Source organism: Rattus rattus, chromosome 5, assembly GCF_011064425.1.
Source record: "Rattus rattus isolate New Zealand chromosome 5, Rrattus_CSIRO_v1, whole genome shotgun sequence".
Lineage (NCBI taxonomy): Eukaryota > Metazoa > Chordata > Mammalia > Rodentia > Muridae > Rattus > Rattus rattus.
In genome coordinates this window covers 15,909,533-15,935,418 of record NC_046158.1, presented here as the reverse complement: position 1 = coordinate 15,935,418, position 25,886 = coordinate 15,909,533, and the positions used below count along the sequence as shown (strand labels likewise).

General features: G+C 38.5%; 1 protein-coding gene across 7 annotated transcripts in view; it reads left to right on the top strand.

The window, feature by feature from the left end:
* The window catches only part of Dennd1a (DENN domain containing 1A), a 490,128-nt gene that overhangs the window by 120,376 nt on the left and 343,866 nt on the right, over nucleotides 1–25,886 (top strand). For 6 of the 7 annotated variants that reach the window (XM_032903215.1, XM_032903221.1, XM_032903217.1 and 3 more), the window contains one exon: nucleotides 24,036–24,079. The exons of the other annotated variant lie outside the window; for it this stretch is intronic. In XM_032903215.1, coding sequence (XP_032759106.1) covers nucleotides 24,036–24,079 — 44 coding nt within the window. The remainder of the gene's footprint in view (nucleotides 1–24,035; nucleotides 24,080–25,886) is intronic. 7 annotated transcript variants of the gene reach the window in all.

The window sequence follows — 25,886 nt, the reverse complement described above, 5'->3', positions numbered from 1 at the left end:
TTTTTTGAGGCTAAGTAACCAAGCCACTGTGTTACCTGAATCCACAGAATTCAGTTTCTGAATTTTGGATTATAACTAGCAAGAAGTGGAGTTTGTGAGAGACTCGCTCAACATTTGTTTTGTGCTTGGTGTGATGGTAAGAGTTAAGATAGTGAAAGTATCTGTGTGTGTTAGTTTGAGTGCATATGTGCATGTGTTTGTGTAGTGAGTAGTTTTTCTTTTTAAAGAGATGGAACATTATATAGTAGTGGTTTTTAAAATTTTTAGAATGGAGAAATAATTTCAGTAGATGGTTGTTAAATATCATTCTGCCATATATTAAAACTGTAAAGTACATGACAGTTGCTTGGTGAACTTGTTACAGTACAGCCTGCTGGACCCCAAGTCTAGAGTTTAGGTAACTCTGCTGTAAGCTTAATAATTTATGTTTTCTTATAGACTTTTTGGGCAATGCCAACTCTGCTGGCTTAGGGAACACAATTTGGGAACATCTGTGATATGATTTTTAATGGATTTAGTATAGTTTTTATGTAGATGTGTCATTATTTAGTCAATTTATTCTAAGACAGGTTGTGTAAATATTTTTGCTATTGTAAACAGTATTATAATGGCCATCATTATATGCACATGTATTAGCATTTCTTTATAGCATATTTCTAGAAATTGAATTACCTGGTCAAAGGGTCAGCCCATTCTTAGGACCTTTAGTGTATAATGCTGAATTATGTTCTAGAAGGTTGTACACATTATATTTTTCCTAAAAGGTGAAACAAGTTAATATCACAAAGTTTTTCAAGAAAATTTTCAGAGGGGACTCTGAAAATAGCTTAATGTTAAAATAGTGTGTTAACTCACTAAAGTTATTAGATTGTGAAAGCAGTCGTCAATTGGATATAAAATTATATTAAAAGTCTGGGGTTGGTGATATGGCTTGGCTGGTAAAAGGTGCCTAGTGACATGAGTTCGATTCCTGAGTCCTACATTGTGGATGGAGAGAACCAACTTATTCAAGTGTCCTTTGACCTTCATGCTTAAGCTGTGGCATGTTTATGTGCATGCACAAGCATGCATGCACACACACAAAATGTAAAAATCTGGCCAGCTTATATTTTAGTTCTCCCGTGGCTGTGGATAATTAGCACTAAGTCACAACACTTCAGATAAGAGGACCATCTTCCTCAAACACCCCCCACCCCTGCCAAGTACGTGCATGGCCAGGCCAGGCCAGGCCAGGCCAGGCTGTTCAGTATTTGTAATCTTGGAGCTGAAATCCCATTACAATCTTAGATTTTCTGCTGTTTTTGGTATAGAGTTTCATAGCAGAGCAATTCTAAGAAAGATGCTAGCAACTCTTAATCACAAGGGACCAAGACTGGACATAAATTTTGTTCCTGAAGCTTGGATTGTGACATTGGAGGCCATCTCATCTTTAAGACATCAGTGCTATTATCCCTGGGATGACCATAGTAAGTTGGAGTGCAATGAGATGTTGGATAATTCTGGATTCAGCACTGTTTTCTTGTCGGAGTCCATGCAATTCTGCTAAGAATGGCTTTCTCCAATTCAACCACAGTGGTCGGCAGCTTCTGTCCATTAGTTAGGTGTAAATATCTGCATTTGACTCTCTCAGCTGCTTGTTGGGTCTTTTGGAGGGCAGTCATGATAGGTCCCTTTTTGTGACACCCCATAGCCTCAGTAAGAGTGTCAGGCCTTGGGGCCTCCCCTTGAGCTGGATCCCAATTTGGGCCTGTCACTGGACCTCCTTTCTCTCAGTCTCTTCTTCATTTCCATCTCTGCAGTTCTTTCAGACAGGAACAATTATGGATCAGAGTTTTGATTGTGGGATGGCAACCCCATCCCTCCACTTGGTACTCTGTCTTTCTCCTGGAGGTGGGCTCTACAAGTTCCCTCTCCCCACTGCAGGGCACTTCATTCGTTCCTCCTTTAAGTCCTGAGTCTCTCACCTCCCAGGTCTGTGGTACATTCTAGAGGGTTCCCTACCCTCCTATCTCCTGAGGTTCCATTCTTCCCACTGACCCAATACCTGATCATGTTCCTTCTTCCCTCCTTGTCTTCTTTTCCTTGTCCTCCCTCCCTCCTCCCTCCCTCCCCACCACCTCCTCCCTCCCACCCTCCTCCCTCCCTCCCTCCTCCCTCCCCCTCCCCTCCCTCCCCTCCCTCCCCCCCTCCCTGTGATGGCAAGGGCGTCCCTTGGATCCTTCATCTTGTTAACCTTCTTGAGTTCTGTGGACTGTAATCCTGGGTATTCTGTACTTTTATTGGCTAATACTCACTTACTAGTGAGTATATACCATGCGCATCCTTTTAGGTCTGAGAAACTGAAGAGGAGAGTGACCCCATAGTCTCAACTGACCTGGACCCCCGAGGTCTCTCAGACACTGAGCCACAGCACACACCAGCTGCGATGAGGCCCCCAGCACATACGCAGCAGAGGACTATGGGACTGGACCCAGTCAGAAGGTGCACCCCTAACTCTCAAGAGACATGAGGCCTCACGAGTGGGGAGGTCTGGTGGGTTGGGGGTGGGGTGGGGTGGGATATCCTCTTGGAGATGGGGAATTATGGAGATGTGGGATGTGGGACAGTCAGAGGGTAGACCAGGAGGGGTATAAAGTTTGGACTGTAAAAAAGAAAGATTAAAGAATTAAAAAAAGAATGGTCTTCTCTTTTTAGCTTTGAGAGAGGACCTCAGGAAGAAATATCATTTAACTATCTATAGATTGTCTCGTGCTAAGGGCCAGGACCAAGGTGTAGCTTAGTGGTAGTATGCTTGCCTAGCATGAATTAGGCCCTGAGTTTGATCCCCTAGTAACACAAAAGCAAGACAAACAGCTCTAAGTTAGGGATGATGGTTGCCAGTGACTATAAAGATGGAAAAGGAACATTACTATATTCCTTTGGGGCCCAGTGCCACCAAGGTCTTTGGTAACTTTCTTTTCTCTTCTTTTTTCTTTGAACAGATGAGACTAACATTCCTGTTCTTGAGTTATAGCAGTTTTGGTTTGAGTATATGTACAGATTGCTAAGTTGCCCTGAAAAGCTAAATTATAGTTGCGCTTTAGTCTCTGAATAAGGCAGCATGAAATCTGTTAGTAAATATAATTTATTAAGTTAAAACTGTACTGTCGCTCTCTTTTTAGAGGCAGGAGAAGAGGATGTTGTATTGGAAGTTATTCCTGATCTGCAGAACAAAGATCATTTGCCATGGCTTACTTTTCTGTCATTCCAAAGTGGGTCTGTACAGTGTGCTACAGTTGTTTATTGAGACAGTTATGTGGTCAGATGTGCTTGGAGTGGTGGTGTTGGACTTTACACATTTGCTGATTATCTAGTTAGGAATTCTGCTTATGCTGGTCCATAGTTCCTGCTGATTGAAAAACAGAAGGTACATCTGTAGTCAGTGCTTAGATCGTATAAAATCAGTTGCTTTGATACTACAAGGGAGCAAATAATATCTTGAAGGAATATTTTTAAACAATATAGCTGCTTATAGTATTTTTGTTATTAAGGTACTCTTTTATTTGAACCCTCACTTTGATTATTATTAAATTTTCTGCCTAGCCATAATCTTTTTTTTTTCTGTAATGGGAGTTGGTCTTTTATAGGTTAAATTATTTTTACTTTTAATTTTAAGTGAAGACTGTTAGCATTAGGAATTCCTTTAAGGAATTTTAATGTGTTTGCTTTCAGTAAAGTTGCATCATTGTTAGAGTCACAAAAATATCATTCAGTGAATAACATGTAATTGGTCAGTTTTTAAAGTGTGTTAATGCTATTGGTGTTAAACTAGGTAATGCATCTTTAGCTTTCCTTTCATTTGTTCTAAGGTAGCATCACTTTGGCCCAGAAAAGTAGTGTGCATTGTTCTGATAATAAAGAAGTGATTGTCTGAGGGTTGATTGTTTGAATTGTGTGAATTGGGGAGTGGTGTTTTTTTAGCATGACACTTTGGGAACTGGTGCTTAGTTAGGATACTTTTGTTCCAAGATCTCTTTGAGTCAGTTCCTATTAAGAGTGAAATGTGACAAGCTGTATAACAATGAAAATATTTGAACAATACAATACTTGTGTTATTATTGTATGGCTTTGAGGAAAACCTCATACTGTGTCTAATTGAATTTATTATGCTTAATGAAGTTTTGAAACCAAAGAATACCTTTTTTGTGTACTTGACCATTGAGTTTACATTCTTTAGTGTGTATAAGTACATTATAAAGTATGCAAAATGCTGAAAATTTGCAGCTTGTGAGATAATTATACAGTAGTTGCCCTATACCATTTTCAGAGAATACTGTTAAAAATGATACTCTCTATGAGTTAAGTTCCAATAAATAGCTGGAGAAGGAAGGGGTAAAAATAGTAAATTAACGTTTGCTTTCATTAATAGTTTCTGTGAATTTTTAGAATAGAACCGATCGCAGTAAATTTATTTGGTAAATTATCAATGTCCCTGTTATGAACCTCCTTAAAAATACCTGATAGGATTGTATTCAGAAGCGTATCATTAATTTAAAATGCTGCGCTGTTTCTTTTTAAAGAGAACAAAGAATTGGAATATCGCTGCTTGATGTGAGTTATGTAAATTATCATGGTAAATGTAACACTGTGTAAAAAGGATCTGTAGAGTAGTTCCATGGGATTTTTTATGAATTGTAAAATAATTTTTGTTGGTTTCTACAGGTATAGCTCTCTGAGTCCAGTTCAGTAATGGTCTTGGGGGTAACTGTGATTTCTTTCCTTTCCACTGCAGCTATTAGGAGAAGCACACACCAGGTAGTCCTTTCTAACATACGCTTTGGAAAGACATGGGAAGCTGGTGTGTGGTGCGGTGAATTTTGAGGGCTAGGTAAAAGTTTTGTTTTGTGTCCTTGCGAAACCTGGTATTTGATAGCTACAAAGGAAAGCTGGTGATGCCTGGCTCCCTGGATTTTGTGTAGCTTCTTTTATTTGCCAGATGATCTGATATCTATTTGGAGCCACTGCACTTTTTTGTTGGATAAAGGTGAATTATCTCTTTTCATGCCCCTCACCCCCCAGTTCCCCACATGTGATAAAAATCAACCCAGTATATTCTTTTCTATTACTAGGTATACTTGTCATATTTAAATGATATTAAGAAATATAAAGTCCCCTTTTTTGAACTTACATAATTAACCAAGTTATAGTGAAGCTAACAGCTACTCTTAAATGTTCAGTGAGGTTGTCAGTGCAGTTGCATAATTGTCCTAACTCAAGTCAGCCACAAAGGGACAGGTGAAAAGCTGCATTTAACAATGTTTAAGCTTTGGCAAAATAAGAAAAACAAAGTGAGGCATGGGCACAGAGGTAGAGAATGTGTATTAAGCAATAGTTTTAATAATGGATTGTAAGTTGGTGAAGGAAGGCAGCATGGACATGAACAGATGAAAGCAGTGGAAAGATTGAGATGTATGCTCATGTGGGATTGAGGGGTGTTGAGACAGAAAGAGGAGGTGATAAGGCATGCTGGGCATTGAGACATTTGCAACAGGAGCCTTGTGGGGTTTTAGTGCAGTAGTGGTAATGTTTAAAGTATGAATGTGGGCATGGCTATTAGTTCTTTTTTTTTTTTTTTTTAATTCTTTTTTTCGGAGCTGGGGACCAAACCCAGGGCCTTGCGCTTCCTAGGCAAGCACTCTACCACTGAGCCAAATCCCCAACCCCTATTAGTTCTTTTTTAAAAATATTTATTTATTTACTATATATGAGTACACTGTAGCTGTCTTCAGACACACCAGAAGAGGGCATCAGATCTCATTACAGATGGTTGTGAGCCACCATGTGGTTGCTGAGATTTGAACTCAGGACCTTTGGAAGAGCAGTCGATGCCCTTAACCACTGAGCCATCTCTCAGGCCCTATTAGTTCTTTTCTAATTGTTCTGACAAAACATGAGAAAACAGAAGAAAAATGGGTTGACTTTTGACTCATAGGTTCAGAAAATTTACATTATAGAGGTGGTAGCATATGATGGACAGGAAGCTCAGAGAAAAGAGAGGCAGGAACTATGCAGGAGCAATTGCAAACTTCAAAGACACACCTACCTTGTCCTAGTTCCTGTAGATAGACCCACCTTGTGAATTTTCCAGAACTTCCTTATAAAAGTATCAGTAGCCATGAACCAATGAAGCATTTAACACATGAGCTGATGTGGGATATTTCATGTTTAGCATAGCAGAGTGGGTAGATGAGGTTGGATGAGGACAAGATTGTGGGGAGAGGAAGCCAGGGAATGAAACATCTCAGAATTTGGACGGACTGTTATGGACAATAAACCAATGGCTGTGGTGGGAATAGCGTCAAAGTGTGTACAGGTTCTGGGAAGTAGGGGTGGCCTTGGATTTAGTATATGACAATAAAACAGTAGTGTGGGGTATAGTCTGAGGAGCTGAGGGCAAAGGCTTGAGTTTTGGAGAGTAAGAAAGAATAGCTGGAAGTGGCAACAAGAGGACATATACTTTAGCGCCAGGCCAGTGGGAGGAGAGGTAGAGAAGAAATTTCCATAGAGGTTTCTCCTGAAGTAGCCTGCATTGGATAGCAGTAAGAATGAGAAGGGCATCTCTGGAGGGGCGGCTAGGTTGTTGTGGATGCTGGGCCTTGAAAGGGTCAGGAACACCATATGTGAATATGCCACATGCTTAATATATCCTCATATATACGTGAGCATGCTGTATGCTTACATAAGCTTATGCTTGTCTTTGGCAGCCATATTTAAAATCCATTGTACTTTTTGATTGTGGACACATTTCTTTTTGTTTAAATTTTTAAAAAGGTATCAATGTGGTTAAATGCTGATATGTATAAGCACTTATCTGTACCTTGTGATAGTACATAGTTTGAAAGGCTATGATTTAGAGGGTGAGGAAGAGAAGAAAGATGCCAGTGTTTTCTAGGAAAGGAAATTGATTTAGCTCGTTAATGTTAGGGATTGATAGTTACGAAACGGAAGTTGGGTGAGTTGCTCATAATGGCTTGGCTTAAAACTGTTGGTGATGGAACTGAACCAGTACCACAGCTCTCTGTACCCAAATCCTGTAGGGAAGAGAGCTGGACTCTCAGAAATGCAGACAATCCTTCGAGCTCAGGGGAGACCACCACTTTTGCTCACATTCCTGGGCCAAGAGGGACCTGCCTAGTGCCCCCTGGATAGAGGAACCTAGGAGCAGTCAACTGCAGGAAGCTTCTGGTTTTAGCCTGTGCCCAGAGCTGAAAGCCAGTCCCTAGGAGCCCTGACACACCTGAGAACAGAGGTAAGACCAACTCTTCTGCTCTGAGTGACCCGCCTGGAGGCATCAGAACACACAAACCCAGGAGCAGCTCTCTGTTCCCAGATCCAGCTAAAAGAAAACAGGTCCACAGGAGTGCTGACACACAGGCTTACAGGAGGGTCAAGCCACAGAGACAGCAAGACAAGCTAACACCAGAGACAACCTGACCACAATAGGCAAGCACAGAAACCTAAGCAACAGAAGACGACTTGGCCTCATCAGAGTCCAGTTCCCCCACCAAAGCAAATACTGGATATCCTAACACACAGGAAAAGCAAGATTTGGATTTAAAAATCACATCTCATGTTGATGATGGAGGACTTTAAGAAGGACATAAACAACTCCTTTAAAAAAAAATACAGGACAACACAGGTAAACAAATAGAAGCCCTTAAAGAGGAAACACAAAAATCCCTTAAAGAATTATAGGAAAACACAACCAAACAGGTGAAGGAATTCAACAAAACCATCCAGGATTTAAAAATGGAAATAGAAACAATAAAGAAATCACAAAGGGAGACAATGCTGGAGATAGAAAACCTAGGAAGCAAGCATCACCAACAGAGTACAAGAGATAGAAAAGAGAATCTCACGGGCAGAGGATACCATAGAAAACATTGACACAACTGTCAAAGATAATGTAAAACTCAAAAAGTTCCAAAACATCCAGGAAATCCAGGACAGGAGAGGATCAAACCTAAGGATAATAGGTATAGAAGAGAGTGAAGACTCCCAACTTAAAGGGCCAGTAAATAGCTTCAACAAAATTATAAAAGAAAACTTCCCTAACCTAAAGAAAGAGATGCCCATAAACACCTCCAAATAGATTGGACCAGAAAAGAAATTCCTCCCATCACATAATAGTCAAAACACAAAACAAAGAAAGAATATTAAAAGCAGTAAGGGAAAAAGGTCAAGTAACATATAAAGGCAGACCTATCAGAATTACACCAGACTTCTCATCAGAGACTATGAAAGCCAGAAGGTCCTGGGCAGATGTTATACACACATTGTGTTGTGAGAAAACGCAAATGCCAGCCCAGGCTACAGTATGAGCAAAACTCTCAATTAACATAGATGGAGAAACCAAGACATTCCATGACAAAACCAAATTTCTACAAATCCAGCCCAACGAAGGATAATAGATGGAAAACTCCAACACAAGGAGGGAAACTACACCCTAGAAAAAGCAAGAAAGTAATCTCCTTGCAATAAACCCAAAAAAAAGAGAGCCACAAAACATAATTCCATCTCTAACAATAAAAATAACAGGAAACAACAATCATTTGTCCTTAATATCTCTCAACATCAATAGACTCAATTCCCCAATAAAACAGCATAGACTAACAGACTGGATATGTGAAGAGGACCCAACATTTTTCTGCATATGGGAAACACACCTCAGTGACAAAGACAGACACTACCTCAGAGTAAATGGCTGAAAAACAATTTTCCAAGCAAAGGGTGCCAAGAAACAAGCTGGAGTAGCCATTCAAATATTGAAAAAAAAATCGACTTTTAACCAAAAGTTATCAAAAAATATAAGGAAGGACACTTCATATTCATCAAAGGAAAATCCACCAAGATGAACTCTCAATCCTGAATATCTATGTTCCAAATGTAAGGGCACCTACATTCAGAAAAGAAACCTTACTGAAGCTCAAAGCATACATTGCATTTCACACAAGAATAGTGGGAGATTTCAACACCCCACTCTCATCAATGGACAAATCATGGAAACAGAAATTAAACAGAGACATAGAGAAACTAGCAGAAGTTATGAACCAAATGATTTAACAGATATAGAACATTTCATCCTAAAACAAAAGAATATACCTTGTTCTCAACACCTCATGGTACCTTCTCCAAAATTGACCATGTAATCAGTCACAAAACAGGCCTCAACAGATACAAGAAGATTGAAATAATTCCATACATCTTGTCAGATCACCACAGACTAAGGCTGACCTTCAACAACAACAAAAACAACAGAAAGCCCACAAACCCATGGAAGCTGAACAATGCTCAACTCAATGTTAACCTGGTCAAGTAAGAAATAAAGAAATTAAAGACTTCTTAGAATTTAATGAAAATGAAGGCACAGCATACCCAAACTCATGGGACACAGTGAAAGCAGTGCTAAAAAGAAAACTCATAGCTCTGAGTGCCTGCAGAAAGAAACTGTAGAGAGCATACATTAGCAGCTTGACAGCACATCTAAAAAACCTCTAGAACACTAAGAAGCAAATACACCCAAGAGGAGTAGAGAGCAAGAAATAATAAAACTCAGGGCTGAAATCAACTAAGTAGAAACAAAAAGAACTATACAAAGAATCAACAAAACCAGGAGCTGGTTCTTTGAGAAAATCAACAAGATAGGTAAACCCTTAGCCAGACTAACCAGAGGGCACAGAGAGTGTGTCCAAACTAACAAAATCAGAAATGAAAAGGGAGACATAAGAACAGAATCCAAGGAAATTCAAAAAATCATTACATCCTACTACAAAAGCCTATGTGCAACAAAATTGGAAAATCTGGATAAAATAGATAATTTTCTAGACAGATACCAGGTACCAGAGTTTTAAATCATGATCAGATAAACCATCTAAAGAGTTCCATAACTCCTAAAGAAATAGAAGCAGTTATTAAAAGTCTCCCAACCAAAAAAGCCCAGGACCAGATGGGTGTAGTGCAGAATTCTATCAGACCTTCATAGAAGATTTCATACCAGTATTGTCCAAACTACTGTACAAAATAGAAACAGAAGGAGCACTACCTAGTTCCTTCTATGAAGCCAGAATCATGTTTATACCTAAACCACACAAAGACCCAACAAAGAAAGAGAACTTCAGACCAATTTCCCTTATGAATATCGATGCAAAAATACTCAATAAAATTCTTGCAAACCGAATCCAAGAACACATTAAAACGATCATCTATCATGTTCAAGTAGGCTTCATTTCAGGAATGCAGGGGTGGTTCAATATAGGGAAATCCATCAAGGTAATCTACTAGGTAAACAGTTTCAAAGAAAAACACCACATGATCATCTCATTAGAGGCTGAGAAAGCATTTGACAAAATTCAACACCCCTTCATGTTAAGCGTCTTGGGAAGATCAGGAATTCAATGTCCGTATGTAAACATAGCAATGTACAGCAAACCACTAGCCAACATTAAACTAAATGGAGAAAACTTGAAGCAATCCCACTAAAATCAGGGACTAGACAAGGCTGCCCACTCTCTTCCTACCTATTCAATATAGTATTCGATCTCCTAGCCAGAGCAATCAGACAACAAAAGGAGGTCAAAGGGATACAAACTGAAAAGGAAGAAGTCAAAAGATCACTATTTGCAGATGATATTGAAGTATACTTAAGTGACCTCAAAGTCCTACCAGATAACTACTAAGCCTCATAAACAACTTCTGCAAAGTGGCTGGGTATAAAATTTACTCAAACAAATCAGTAGCCTTCCTCTACTCAAAGGATAAACAGACTGAGAAAGAAATGACACCCTTCACAATAGTCTCAAATAATATAAAATACCTCAGTGTGACTTTACCCAAGCAATTGAAAGATCTGTATGACAAGAACTTCAAGCCTTTGAAGAAAGAAATTGAAGAAGAACTCCGAAAGTGGAAGGATCTCTCACATGGTCATAGATTGGCAGGATTGATATAGTAAAAATAGCCATTTTGCCAAAAGCAATCTACAGATTCAGTATAATCCCCATCAAAATTCCAACTCAATTCTTCATAGAGATAGAGCAATTTGCAAATTCATTTGGAATAACAATAAACCCAGGATAGTGAAAACTATCCTCAACAATAAAAGAACTTCTGTGGCAGTCACCATCCCTGACTTCAAGCAGTATTATAGAGCAATAATGATAAAAACTGTAATGTATTGGTACAAAGTCAGGCAGGTAGATCATTGGAATAGATTGAAGACCCAGAAATGAACTCACACACCTGTGGTCACTTGATATTTGACAAAGGAGCTAAAACTATCCAGTTGAAAAAATATAGCCTTTTCAACTAATGGTGCTGGTTCAACTGGAGGTCAGCATGTAGAAGAATGCAAATTGACCCATTCTTATCGTCATGTACAAAGCTTACATCCAAGTGAATTTAGGGCCTCTACAAAAACCAGATACACGCAGACTAATAGATGAAAAAGTGGGGAAGAGCCATGAAAACATAGGCACTGGGGAAAATTTCCTGAACAAAACACCAATGCCTTATGTTCTAAGAAAGCTACAAATGGGACCTCATAAAACTGCAAAGCTTCTGTAAGGCAAAGGACACTGTCATTAGGACAAAAGGGCAACCAACAGATTGTGAAAAGATCTTTACCAATCCTACATCCAATATAGAACTAATATCCAATATATACAACGAATTCAAGAAGTTAGACTCCAGAGAGTCAAATAAACCATTACAAAATGGGGTACAGAGCTAGACAAGGAATTCTCAGCTGAGGCATATCGAATGGCTGAGAAGGACATAAAGAAATGTTCAACATCCTTAGTCATCAGGGAAATGCAAATCAAAACAACCCTAGGATTCCACCTCACACCAGTCAGAATGGCTGAGATTAAAAACTCAGATGACAACAGATGTTGGAGAGAATGTGCGGAAAGAGGAACACTCCTTTATTGTTGGTGGGATTGCAAGGTGGTGCAACCCCTCTGGAAATAATTTTGGAGGTTCCTCAGAAAATTGGACATAGTACTACCTGAGGACCCAGGTATACCACCTCTGGGCATATACACAAATGATGCTCCAACATACTGCAAAGGCACATGCTCCACTATGTTCATAGCAGCCTTATTTATAATAGCCAGGAGCTGGAAAGAACCCAGATGCCCATCAACAGAAGTATCGATACAGAAAATGTGGTACATCTACACAATGGAGTACTACTCAGCTATCGAAAACAATGTCTGTCTTCAGGAAATTCATAGCCAAATGGATCGAAAGTATAAAAATATTATCCTCAGTAAGGTAACCCAATCACAAAAGAACACACATGGTATGTACTCACTGATAAGTGTATATTAGCCCAAAAGTTAGAATTACTCAAAATACAGTCCACAGACCACATGAAGCTCAAGAAGTACGACCAAAGTGCGGATGCCTCAGTCCTTTTTAACAAGTGGACAAAAGTCTTCATAGGAGGAGATATAGAGACAAAGTTTTGAGTAGAAACTGAAGGAATGTCCATTCAGAGCCTGCCCCACCTGGGGATCCAGCCCATATATCCATACATGCACATACATACATACACACACACACACACACACACACACACACACACACACAGCTACCAAAATTAGACAGTATTGATAAAGCCGAGAAGTGCATGCTGACAGGAACCTGATAGAGCTGTCCCCTAATAGGCTCAGTTAGAGCGTGACAAATACAGAAGTGAATGCCTGTAGCAAATTATTGAACTGAGAATGGCGTCCCTGTTGTAGGAGTTAGTGAAAGGGTTGAAGGAGCTGAAGGGGCTTGCAACCCCATAAGAACAACAATACCAACCTACCAGAGCTCCCAGGGACTAAGCCACTAACCAAAGAGTACACATGGACAGACCTATGGCTCCAGATAGCCTGTTCAGCACCAATGAGAGGAGAGCCCTTGGTCCTCCCAAGGCTGGAACCCCCAGTGTAGGGGAATGTCAAGGCAGGGAGGCGGGAAGAGGGGGTGGTTGGCGTGGGAAATACCCTTATAGAAGATTGGGGATGGAGATGAGGATGGGGATAGGGATGGGGATGGGGATGGGATAAGAGTTTATGGATGGGAAAGGGAATAACATTTGAAATGCAAATAAAAAAATATCCAATAAAAAAGGAAAAAAGAGAAAAATTGTTGGTGACAGTTTTTAAAAATGTTCATTTATTTTATGTGTTTTGGTGTTTTGTCTGCATGTATGTCTGTGAATTATGCGCATGCCTGGTTCACAGAAGAGAGTGACAGATCCTCTAGTACTGGAGCTACGTATGGTTATGAGTTGCCATGTATGTGCTGGGAATCAAACCCAGGTCCTCTAAAGAACAGTCAATGCCTGTAACTCCGGAATCATCTCTCAGTTCCGCATAGTAGCAGTTTTATAGCAGAAGATCTTGATACTTGTGAAAAGGAGTATTGGTCTTCAACATTTTGTTGTTCTTTTGTTTGTTGGTTTTGAGACAGGTCCTTACTATGTAGCCCTAGTGGCCTGGATTCTCTATGTAGATCAAGGTGATCGGCATGCCTTTGTCCACTGTGTACTGAGATTAAAGGCCTAGGCCACCATGAATGGTTAAAATTTTTCAGATAAAATTTTATTTTGCAATAATTTTAGTGGACATATACCCAGCAGTAGTAAAAGCAGGCACTAGACAGATGTTTGTACATCTAAATTTAAAGTGCATTATATACAACAGTCAAAAGTAATATAGCTCCAACTTCCATTGATGGGATAGGAGGTAGACAGTATGCCTATAGATGCAGAGGAGTGTTAATTTTTAAGAGGAAAGCAATCGTTACCTATATTATAACACAGACTTTAAAGTCATTCGATCATATTAAACATACCAGCTACAAAAGGACAAATAGTACATGATTCTACTTACAATGGCTGCCTAGTCACATTAATTAATAGAGACACAAAGTCAAATGGGAAGAAGGAGTGAGAAGTGGTGGTGGTTCACACCTTTAATCCCAGTACTCAGGAAGCAGAGGTAGGTGGGATCTGAGTTCAAGGCCAACCTGGTCTACAGAGCAAGTTCCAGGACAGCCAGGTCTATACAGAGTAAAACAACAACAAGCAAACAAAGAAACAAAATGCACGCACGCACACACACACACACACACACACACACACACACACACACACACACACACCAAAGAAAAGGAAAGAAAAAAGAAGAGATCGTAGTTAATGAGTTCAGAGCTTCAGCTAGGAAAGGTGAAATGTTCTGGAGATAAGTTGTAACTGTTGAAGCAGCAATGTGTTTGCTCAGTGCATGGTGCTGCACTCTTAAGATTCTTGGAACTGTAAATTGTATATTACATGTTTTTAGTTCAAAAACTTGTGGTTAGGTACCAATTCTCTGATTGTAAGCTAGGGGTAGACAATCGTTTTCCCAGGGACAGAGAATCCCTCCATGAAGAAATTAGTTTTACTTTGGCTTTTTTGAGACAATTTCACCAACCAGTTGGGCTGGCCTGGAGCTCTCTGTGTACCCAAGATGGCCTTAAACTCTTAACTCTCCTTCCCTAGTCTCCCGAGTGCTTGGATTGCAGGTGAGTCACTGTGTCTAAGAATATCTTGGTGACAGCTCGCAGGGATAACACCTTTTATTATTTACCTTGTGTTCATTAGCTTGGTCCAGTCTCTCAGGTTTAGTGTTATTTAGAGGTCCTTGGAAATATTTCCTTGAGCCAGAAAACCGTTTTTGTTAACCTCCTTATGGTTTGTTTGTTTGTTTATAGCAAAATGCATTCTCATTGATGATACAAGAATAACCTCTAACTTTGAAATTTCTAAGTTTTGAACATGAACCCATCTCTTAAATATTGTATTTGTTATAACTGAATGCTAATTATTTTGGAATCATTTTCTTTATATCCTGAGCTTGGCAAAGGAGTGGAGGAAGCTCTAGTTCATAGTCTGCTAAGGCCTGTTTCATGACAACATGTTGTCGTTATTTGTCCAGATGTGTTCTTATTGTTGAGTCACAATAATGATGAGAAGTTAGATCAACAGGAGGATGTAAATAAATAAAGCCAAAAAAGAAAACTAGTGCTGGATTCCTCAGTGTTTGAAGGGCACTGGCCGAATCCTGCCTCTGTTACTTAATTGTTGATTTGCTCTAAGTGAGCTTCACAGTTTGGATGTATAAAACAGATACTTTTCCTTCCTTCCTTCCTTCCTTCCTTCCTTCCTTCCTTCCTTCCTTCCTTCCTTCCTTCCTTCCTTCCTTAACTTTGCATGGTCAGTTTGATTAAATAAGGTTAAACTGCCTGTAGTGATGGTTGGTGTGCCTATGCACCCAGTAAGTGGTAGCTAGTGGTGTTATAATTGTTCTGGAAATGTTTTAGGTGAGATTCTTTTTCTAAAACTGAGTTTGAAAACTCAAAAAGCAAAGAAATGAACAGAAAGAGCCTTCAGTTTACAAAGATTCACCTCAGGGTTTCTGAAAATCAGGATAGTCCCTAGTGCATGATATTTACAGATCATTAGCAAACAGATGCCAGGAGGCAAGTAAATGGTGGCTTGAGGAGCTGTAATCATTGACCGTAGAGAAACCCGGTTCATAGAGAATTATAACATTCTAGGTAAGCATTAGGAGGCAACGGGAACATTTTAAATTGGGTTTATAAAGTTTTACTTCAGGAACACCCATATTTCCAACATGAGGTACACCTATACGCCTATAGTCATGTCATTTATTGTGCTTGCTTATTTCTCCTATGGGGTTAATAGTATCTCAGCAATTAATATTTATTGTGTTTTTACCACATGCCAACACAATCTTAGGAAGCTCATGGCAGTCAAAGGCTTTTTCTTCAATTGGATGTTTTGAAATAGGGCTTTTTATTCATTTGAAGAGACAGAGTATTTACTTAGCTTATTCTTTTCTATTCTATTTGTAGTTTATTTGTAACGGAAAAGATTTTTGTGGGAAACAAGCTAAGTAAAACATGGGGCCTGACTCCATAAAATATTTTGGCTCTGTTCTGTGTTCTGTTCAGAATGAGGTGTGGCATCATGGGCTTGACTGCTGATCAAGATCTAGATTCCCCCACTTCCCAGCCTCTCTTCCAAGAAGCCTTTGCTCTTCTCTTTTGGACAAGGCTCTATGCCTTTAGGCTAATCCCTGCTTTAGCTCTTGGTCAGCTCCAAGGCAGCTGCTTGTTAAGTACTGTGTTCTCTATTTATGTTCTGTTAAATTTAAACTCTGGGGGGGGGGGGAGTTGTTCATCACCTGGACTGGACATGTAGCATTTGTACCACAAATGCATACTGACTTTTACATGTTGGACAAGTTGGTAAAACCTAGGCAAACTTATTGCTTTCTTTATAATAAAACTGACATGATAGGATAACTTTGTTATGAAAGTGAAAAACAGAAATTTTGTATAACACGCCTGTCACAGTGCTACTGACATATGACTGGTACTCTATCAGCAGTTTTGAGTAAATAAGTTGTCTCTTTTTCCCCACATAATCACAGATGTTATATATCTATAAAATATGTAATAATGCCACCTTTGGCTTATAAAAAACACAGCTCTAATTTAAATCTAAAATAATTACATAGACATAAAAATGTGACATTTTGGTTATTCGTTCAAAAGGACAGGATAAGGCCAATGCTGTAGCTCAATGGTAGAGCACTTAGTTTACATGTCTGAGGCCCCAGGTTCTATTCCCAATGCTGCAGAGAGCAACATCAAGCTACAATAAAATAAATTGTAACTCACAGAAAACTTCAATCAAACTGAGATTGTAACAATTTAAAAAAACATAACATCCATCTATATCTTGTTATTGATCAATTTGATAGACCTTGGAAATTAGTTTTAAACTCTGAACTAAGTAAAAAGAAACTATAGCCATTTAAATGTAAATGCCTAGGTTGAAAACTGGTGTATGATAACCTTAACTGAGAACATCCCTTTGGGTGGATGTGGCATAAATTTTGTTAAGGATCTGACTTATATTCCTTTTGTAAGTGAAGTTAGTTATGAGACACATTTTAAGTTATCAGTAAGTAGCGGCATTTCCCAGTTAAAATATTTCAGCCTTCTCCAGACAGCACGATCAAATCTCTAGATTTTGCTCTGTGATGTCAAAGAACTCATTATTTGCAGAGCAGCTGATGCGTTTAGGACTTGTTGCTTCACTTAATTGGTAACTGTACTACACTCATAACTCCACAGCTGAAGACAATAGGTCTGCTGTTTATGCATTAATAGCCATGTCGGAGCAGGGTGTGTCGGGAGAGCAGAGTATGTTAATCTGAGAAGGAATCAGCACGTGAATGCTGTGTTGCTTATCAGAGGTGGGTTTTCTGTCCTTCATTGAGAAGCACTATTTTTTTTTTTTTAAATAGATGTCAGTGGCCACGCGTTGTGTCTATGTTATCAGACTGGCTGCTGTGAAATAGTATGTAATTGAATTTGAAATTCCAGTGCTGAGAGGAAATGATTGCTAGAATTGAGTCATGGTTAAAAATCAGCTCAGAGTTTTTATGTTGTACAGTTTTCATGTGTCAGGGCAAAAAGTGAATATATGCAGTAAGTGATAAAAATTTTAGGGGATAATTCTATTGGAATACAGAAACCATATAAATGTTCATTTGAGGAAATTAGAGATAATGTTTTTCTCATTAGTGGGTTATTTATTTATACTCTTCTGAGTTTTTAGGATCAAATTTCCATTTTAGGACTAGTAATTTTTAACTTAAAATATAAAAATATGACAAACTCTTACTGTTTCATTGTCAAGAAAAGGAAAACTGATTTTTAAACTATGTAAAGTATTTAAAATATTCCTTTTAAAATGTGATTTTTTTTTAATGTGTAAGATTTAACTATGATAGAATAAGTGCATTGCTAGAATAATTATGTTCACCTAAAATGCTAACCCAGCAATTTGAGTATTTTATTGAGTATTGAGTATTTTGTGGTTATAAAGTGAGCATAGTAAGTTTTTGTAGCTTTGCTAGGCTTAATCAGAATACTCATCTTTGAAGCCTTTTATTTGGCTCAGTCTAGTTTGTAATCCCAGGACACTCTTAGCTTCCCGTTATATAAGGAATTCTTGAACATAAAGTTTACTTCTAAACATGTTTAGAGAACGATTGAGCTGATCCTAAAAAGCTGTTAGAATTTCTTGGACTGTTTTTTTAGCCTACAGTTTTGGTGTATAAAATTGGAAAATACCATTGGAGAAAGAACAGTGGAGTGTATGATTATCCTGTTTGCAGCAGATTCCCATCTTCTCATCTGGAAAATTAAATCTGATTACAGCTTGGATTAGTATTTATGGTTGTAGGAGGGAAAGATAGTATCTTAAACTCCATGAAATTGAGCAATGAGATTATATGGCTGATAGTTTATGTTTAAACCCTGACTTTTAAAGGGCAGGCCTTTATAATTATAAGAATCAAAGGTGTTGAGTAGCTTGCCTTTTATTGCCTGAGACATCCTAGAGACAAAGATTGGACAGTTCAGTAGGCACTGAGTCTAAGTTTTTCTGCCTTGATCCCTAGTATGTTGAAAGTGAAAGCAGCGTAGGGTCGGAGGGAACTGCCACGCGAGCAGCTTCTTTTAGAGTCCTCCAGAGAGCCCCAGTTATGGAAGTTGGTAACATTCAGTTAGTATACAGTTGTTACATATTTCATACAAAATGTGTCAGCATACTTTCAATAATCGATTAGAAAATATGCCATGCCTTCTTCAAATGTAGTCAGCCCTGGGTGAGGGAGAGAGAACCAGACATAATTTGGAGTGATCTGTGTGTGAGGGTGTGTATTTACATACTAGTTACCAATGTGCAAATGAGACCTCATATATAACCACAGCACTTTTATGATTTATTTTGTATTTTTGTTGTAAAAACTGTCTACCAGGTTTTCTAGGAACTTTAAGCCTAAGGCAAATGCAAGGGTTTGGGAGCTGCATAAAATAATTTATAGCACCTTTCCAGTGAGTCTTGCCCCAACTCTTATTCTATTAATTAAACATCCTGTGGCAATCTGGTATATCTTATTAAATATTTAAAAGTATGTATAGTTGGAGACAAGAAAACATAGGTTGTTGAGACTGAAGAAGGCCAGTCTTTTCTTTTTTGGAGCTCTCTGTTTTCAGCACAGCCATGTTCTCTGCTGGAGTGAAGTAGTGCTGCTGCGAGTCCTACACTGTGACAGTTTTGTCTTGTGGTCTTTATGAAAAATGGTACTGTTGTGGAGACAGTATTGTAGTGGCTGTGCTGCTGTGAGAAGGCAATGTCCTCCATACTGTTGTGACATGGGAACCTTGTCAGGAACCTCTTTAAAAGTTACAAGTTAAAAGATGTGTGGATTCTTATCAGATGATCTATAGTGTTGACAAGGTATTTTAAATACAGAAGTAAAAGAAAAATTAATTGAAAAGTGTTTTCCTGCTGAGTATGCTGGTGTATGCCTTTAATCCCAGCATTCAGGAGGCAGAAGCAGGAGGATCTCTATGATTTGAGGCCAGCCTGGTCTATCTACATAGTGAGTTCCAAGACAGCCAGGGACCCTGTCTCAGAACAACAATAACAAAAGAAAAGTGTTTACCTGGGAGATAATATACTTGATTTTTAAATTTGAATCAGAAGAAAGTTGCCAAGACTGGAGGTTAAAGAGAAGTGTATGTTGTTATGTTCTTAATTTTCTCATTAAGAGTTACTGGTTGGTGACACTGTATTTGGTGCTGCAGTGCTATGTTTCTGAGTGAAAAGGTATTTTGGAACATTAGAAATTACAGTGCTAGATGGTGGATAAAAAATGGATATGTAAATATCAGACGGATGCTGTTTTCCAGTGTGCATTATTTTCCATATAAATATATAGAACATTTCATAAAATGTTCCCAGACCATTTAAAACTCAAAGAAATGCAGCTGACGCAATGAAATACATAGAGTACTTGTAAAAACATACAGACATGCATGTGGATTGCTGCCAGACAGAAAATTTAAAGGCGGTTTGCTTAACTGCAGGGTGCTATGTTTTGTATGTGCCATGCTGAAAGTGTTAGTAAGGCGGGGTGTTGTGTTTCTTGAGAAAAGCAGATTGTCTTTGGACCTTTGTAACTCACATGTTTCCAATGTCAGTATTTTGGTGACATTATGGCATTCTGATCAACTCAATGTTAAAAAAACATTGCAGCCTCTTGTGTAAAATAGATGTTTTAAGACAAATAAATTGTTTGCAGTCTCTGTCCTAAGTTTTACAAAATGGCTTTCACAGTTTTATCAGCCATCACACTGGATCTTTGAACTAATTCAATGGAACGTTATAGATTGGACTTTGGTCTTAAAAAGCATTGACTTAAAAAGTATTGTTTTAGGGAATGTTAAGGACCCATGAAGTTTGCTTTATGTAAACCTCTGGGGCCTTAAAGAAAACCAAACAAAAGTCTCATGCTTGAATTGTAGTAAACAATAGTGGGTGTATTGTCCTGGAGCATTGTTCTGTTAGAATCTGGGGCTCTCACTGTAGGATGGCCCTGGACCAGAGGCTGCCCACTGTGGAAGCAGTGTTTGCTGTACTGTGCTTGAGATGGCCTTCTTACTGGCTGCCTTGGCCATCTTCACTTTCAGTATGTTAAACTGTTCTGTCTATTTTCTTTCCTCAGTTCTACTCTATTATATACATATAAAAACATTTAAGACATCAATTTAAAGTAATGGGTTTCTTGTTAATATTGTTTCTTATTACTAGAGATTTAAAAAAGAGATTTAAGGACTTTGTCTAACACATAAACAGGAAAGTTTGAAGACTGTAACACAAATTTTGATTTCTATTGTTTATCCTTTCCCAAGATGGCAGTAGAAAAATAAAGCTTTTATTTCTGCTGATAATTTATGATGTCCAAGAAGCAAGAAACTACTGCAAGAAAGAAGGCGTGCTAGTAAAGATCCAATATGCAGTCATATGAATGAATTTTTCTGGTTGATGAATTATGTTAGCCACATGGCATTTGGGAGAAAAGGAGCAAGTTGTGGGTGACTCTGACTTTCCCACCCTCTAATTGGACGTGACTCTCAGTGACCTAGAGCTGCTGCTTTTGGGTTTGTTTCTAGACTAAAACATCAGGCAGCTTTGTTGGTTTCAGGGACTATAATTGCTGTGCTGCTGCTGCTGCTGCTGCTGCTGCTGCTGCTGCTGCTGCTGCTTCTCCTCCTCCTCCTCCTCTTCTCCTCCTCCTCTTCCTCCTCTTCCTCTTCCTCCTCCTCTTCTTCTTCCTCTTCTTCCTCTTCTTCCTCCTCTTTCTCTTCTTCTTCCTCTTTCTCTTCCTTTTCCTCCTCCTTTTAAAGTGCTGCTACCCACCAGGTTTCTTGGGCTATCTGTCACATCTTGCTGCTAACTTTTCTTTGTTAGACCCCACACAGTTTGAACATGTATGGATCTGAAATACTCCAACATCGGATGTTAGCATTTTAGGTTAAGAATGTTCAACCCATAAAAATACAAATATTCCAAAAATATGAAAACCTCACAAATATTTAAGACTCTGGTCCCAAGCATTTTGGATAAAAGATACTAAATCTAGACTTTGCTTGCTAATTAGCTTAGCTAATGCTCTCCGACCTCCTATCTCAGGAGAGCAGAATCCTGTGTAGGTCAAGCTCACAGGCCAAAGGCAGGCAATGCTTTTGCTGCCTGGCTCAGGAGCGAAGCTCCCAATGGTGCTGCAGGGAGCATTGCTCTAGAACTCTCTAGCTCACAACCAAGACACCATTAGTCTCAGTAGTTGAAGGCCAAGGTAAAGAGAAAAGGTGATTTTCAACTTGTCTTTTTAAAAATTTTGTATTTAAATAATTCATTTAAAAATTTTATTTGATTTTTTTTATTTCATTTTTGATTAAATTTAATTAAATAATTTCTTCATTCCCTTTCCTTCCGCCAAACCCTCCCATATACCCTTTCTTGCTCTCTTTCAAATTCGTGGACTCTTTTTTTCATTGACTGTTATTATATGTGATTGTGTAAGTACACATATAGTGAGTGAGTGTGTGTGTGTGTGTGTGTGTGTGTGTGTGTGTGTGTGTGTATTCCTAAATATAACCTGCTCAGTCTGTATAATGTTACTTGTATATATGTTTTCAGGACTCATCACTTAGCACTGGATAACCAGTGGAATACTTTCTCCCACTCCCAGTATCTCTTAGTTGTGTGTAATTCTTTGGATAGGGTTGAGGCCTTGTGATCTTTTCCCCATTCACTTTTGCATGCCTATTGGTTGTTGTACATATTCAGCTCATGTTAGGCAGTCATGTTGGTGAGACTTTATGGATGTAGCTTCTGAGGTTACTAGGAGATAAAGTCTCACAGCAAACCCCCTGATTCTCTGGCTCTTAAAATCTTTTAGCCCACTTTTCTGCAGTGTTCCCTGAGCCTCATGTGTGGGAGTTGTCTCTGTTTGGATTGGGGTCCAAATTCCGCATTTTGATTGGTCATGCTTTCCTGTAATAATAGCCATTCATTGCAAAGCTAACCAGAACATACCCAAAGAGGCCAAAAATGGTCTGCATTATGTACTACTACCTATGTGGGGAGCAATCCTTTCAGTATTTGTGAGTATCTCTGCTCTTTGGAGGAAATCCTATACTTAAATAAAATCCAATAGCTTTTGTGCTTTTTGAACATATTTCAAAAATTTAAAAGTAGTTAGTTTAGCTCACTCACCTATTTTTGGTCTTTCCTCACTGAAGAATTAATTGTGACTTGGAAGATTTGAACCTTTGAAAAGATTCATGTTTACAGGGAAGTCAATTGGCATTTTAATGTAACTTTCAAAGACACAAGCAGTGTATACTGTGAGATTATTGTTAGATGGGAGATCACCAAATATTGACTTTTGCATTGATAGATAATTTCCCAAATATGTACACTATTCTGTCCTCTGTCCCCTTGCAGCATTTCTCTGAGGAGCTAAATCTTTTTTTCTTTAATTATGTAATTAGTATACACACACACACACACACACACACACACACACACACACACACACACCCTGTAGCTGCCTTCAGACACACCAGAAGTGAGCATTGAATCCCATTGCAGGTGGTTGTGAGCCACCATGTGGTTGCTGGGAATTGAACTCAGGACCTCTGGAAGAGCAGTCAGTGTTCTTAACTGCTAAGCCATCTCTCCAGGCCCCAAATCTTTTTTTTTTTTTTTTTTTTTTTTTTTTACTGAAAAGCTTACCTGCTTTCCTAATGGGTTGTAGTTGGAATGCTATTAGCTTTTACATGGTACATGTCTGTGTTGACCTAACAGAGCATTGTCTTACAGTTACAATTTAAGAATGAAGTGATCCCTTTAGTAACTACAGAGGTGATCAGAAGAGATATTTTCATCTTTATATTTTTATATCTTCTACTCAAGCCTAATTATGTCACTTCTTATAATATTTGATTTTATACAGACAAACAAAAAATGCTGCTTTTGTTTTGAAGGAAACTTCCCTAGTTGTGGCTTTGTTTTCATAAGCACTTGGGGAAGGATATGTTTTATTTTCCAAAGTGCTGACTTTTACATTTATTCCTTGAAAGAATTCTTGCCTTGCTGTCCTGTTCTTCCGAGTCTGTGTCTGGTACTTTAGGTTTATCAGGCCAACATCTGTAACGATGAAAAGGAGGCTGCTGATTAGAGAAGAAAAGTCAAGCAGGTTTAAGACTCGTTTTCTTTGGAAAAAATATTGAGGGCAAACTGCAGCTGGCAAGATTCTCACATTAGGACATACTCTAAAGTTAACAGAAGCATCAGGCCTTTAAATTTTTCTTTTTTGTATTTCTGGAGGAGGGCAGTGGGAGTGCCTTGCTGAGGCCGTCCTGCGCTCATCAACATAGCAGCCTCAGCTGCCCCCCTTGGATCCCCTGCCAGGGCTGCTATCATCTTCTGATCAAATATTAATGTGTGATCCTCTGCTTGCTCACTAATCCAAAGCCAATTAATATTATCTGTCAATTATTTACAGATCCTGAGGTGCAGAGGCAATTCCCGGAGGACTACAGTGACCAGGTTTGGAATGCGTAATTAATTTTTTACATGACAAAATTTATTTCAGAGTTGTTCAACATATTATTACTGTTCTTTTTAACTGAAAGAGATAAATGAAGTTTTAGAAAGGAATAGAAATGATAATTAGGAACCAAAGGCAAAAAGTAAGGCACAGTGAAGTGGGATTGAAAATATTAATGCTATATTTGGGGTGTTTCCTTCAGAAGGCTATGTTTAGCAACTAAGCAAGAGATTCCATGTTAGGTGTGTTGCTGCCTATGGGTTAGTAGAAAATTCTTTCAGAGCTGCCTGTAAACTGAAGTTTGTTTTTTTTTTTTAATGTACTATTTAAGTAGGCAAGCAGTGTGACCAAAAAAAGGGAGTGAGATTTATAATGATTTGCAGTAGAGGTGACACTATCTGTTGTCATCTTGGAATAAGAAGGTACTTGTAGGGAGGAAGTAGTGCTGCTCGTGAGAGGGAGTATTGATGTTACCCAGGTGGTTCCTTTACTTTTTAAAGTTCCAGCACTTTGCAAACAACAACAGTGCTGACGGTCTCATGTCTCTCTCCCTTTTATAGCTGGTTCCAGGTTATATGTTGATTCTCCATTATATACCCTAAGGAATACTGAGGGCCCTTTGTAGCTTTATTTGACTCATTGCATTTTTAGTTCAAATTTGTAATTTGACATACTTTTTAAATATTTAAAAAAGCACCATTAACAACAATGCTATCACACTTCATTTTTGACAACTTTATCAGAGCTTTCACACAAGGAATATTGTGCACAAAGCTTGCTCCTGATGCATTCATTCATAGTTTTCTGTCATTGAATGAGGGACTTGGGAAAGAACCATTTAGGATAATGGTCATAGAGAGAGCAAGGTGTCTTACAGTCTTTTTGAAAACAGGGTTGACAGTGTGATCAGGCATATAAGCTATTCAATGGCAAGTTTTATAATAAGGCTTTGGGAGATAAGAATCTAGGAGAGCCCATCTGGTTTGCTTTGTGTCTGACCTCAAGATTAAAATAAGATTTAAAAATAATTTAAAATCTTACCTTTCCTTCATCTAGTAAAGTTTTAAATCATGTTTTAAGTTGCTATGAGATTAAGTCCTTATAATTAAATAATACAATCCAAAGATTATAGAACTTTAATAAAATTACTGAACATCTTTCTTTAAGTAATTATCTATAGGATAAAAAACTATTGTTTGTAATTCACCGGTAGTCATAACTCTAAAGGAAGTGATTGTTCTTAAGTTTTTTAAGTAGGTAAATAACCTTTGTGATCCCTGAGTTGCATTATTCGGGGGGAGACTGTTCTGTAGGAGAAAGCTTAGAACAAATGGGTACCATCTAGGTCTAGTCCTTTAAAGACTTCTTTACTGTTTCTGAAAGAAGTTGGGTAACATGGTGTTTTTCAAGTATATAACTTTAGAAATTGCATAGGTAATAAGTTTGTAACAAAACTCTAGAAAGTAGAGGTCAAGGAAAATAAAGCTTAAGTGTAAAGAAAATATATAAACCATTCCAGTATTTTACTACTCAGGAAAACTACTGGCACAATGAGGAGTTTTAGCATCTATGTTCATTTCTCCTGAGTATATGTGTGTATTCATCAAGTGTTTGAGGAGGGTGTGTGTGTATGTGCTATACATGCATATGAGTATCCACAGAGAAATACTGTTCTCTGCAATGTCATTGCTTGTGGTGTCCAGTTGACTAATGTGATGCTAACTGTGTAGTAAATTTAGTCCTTTACCCTTGTCCATAGATAGCCTTATACAAATTTCCTGTATGATTAAAACTGTAGTAAGCATT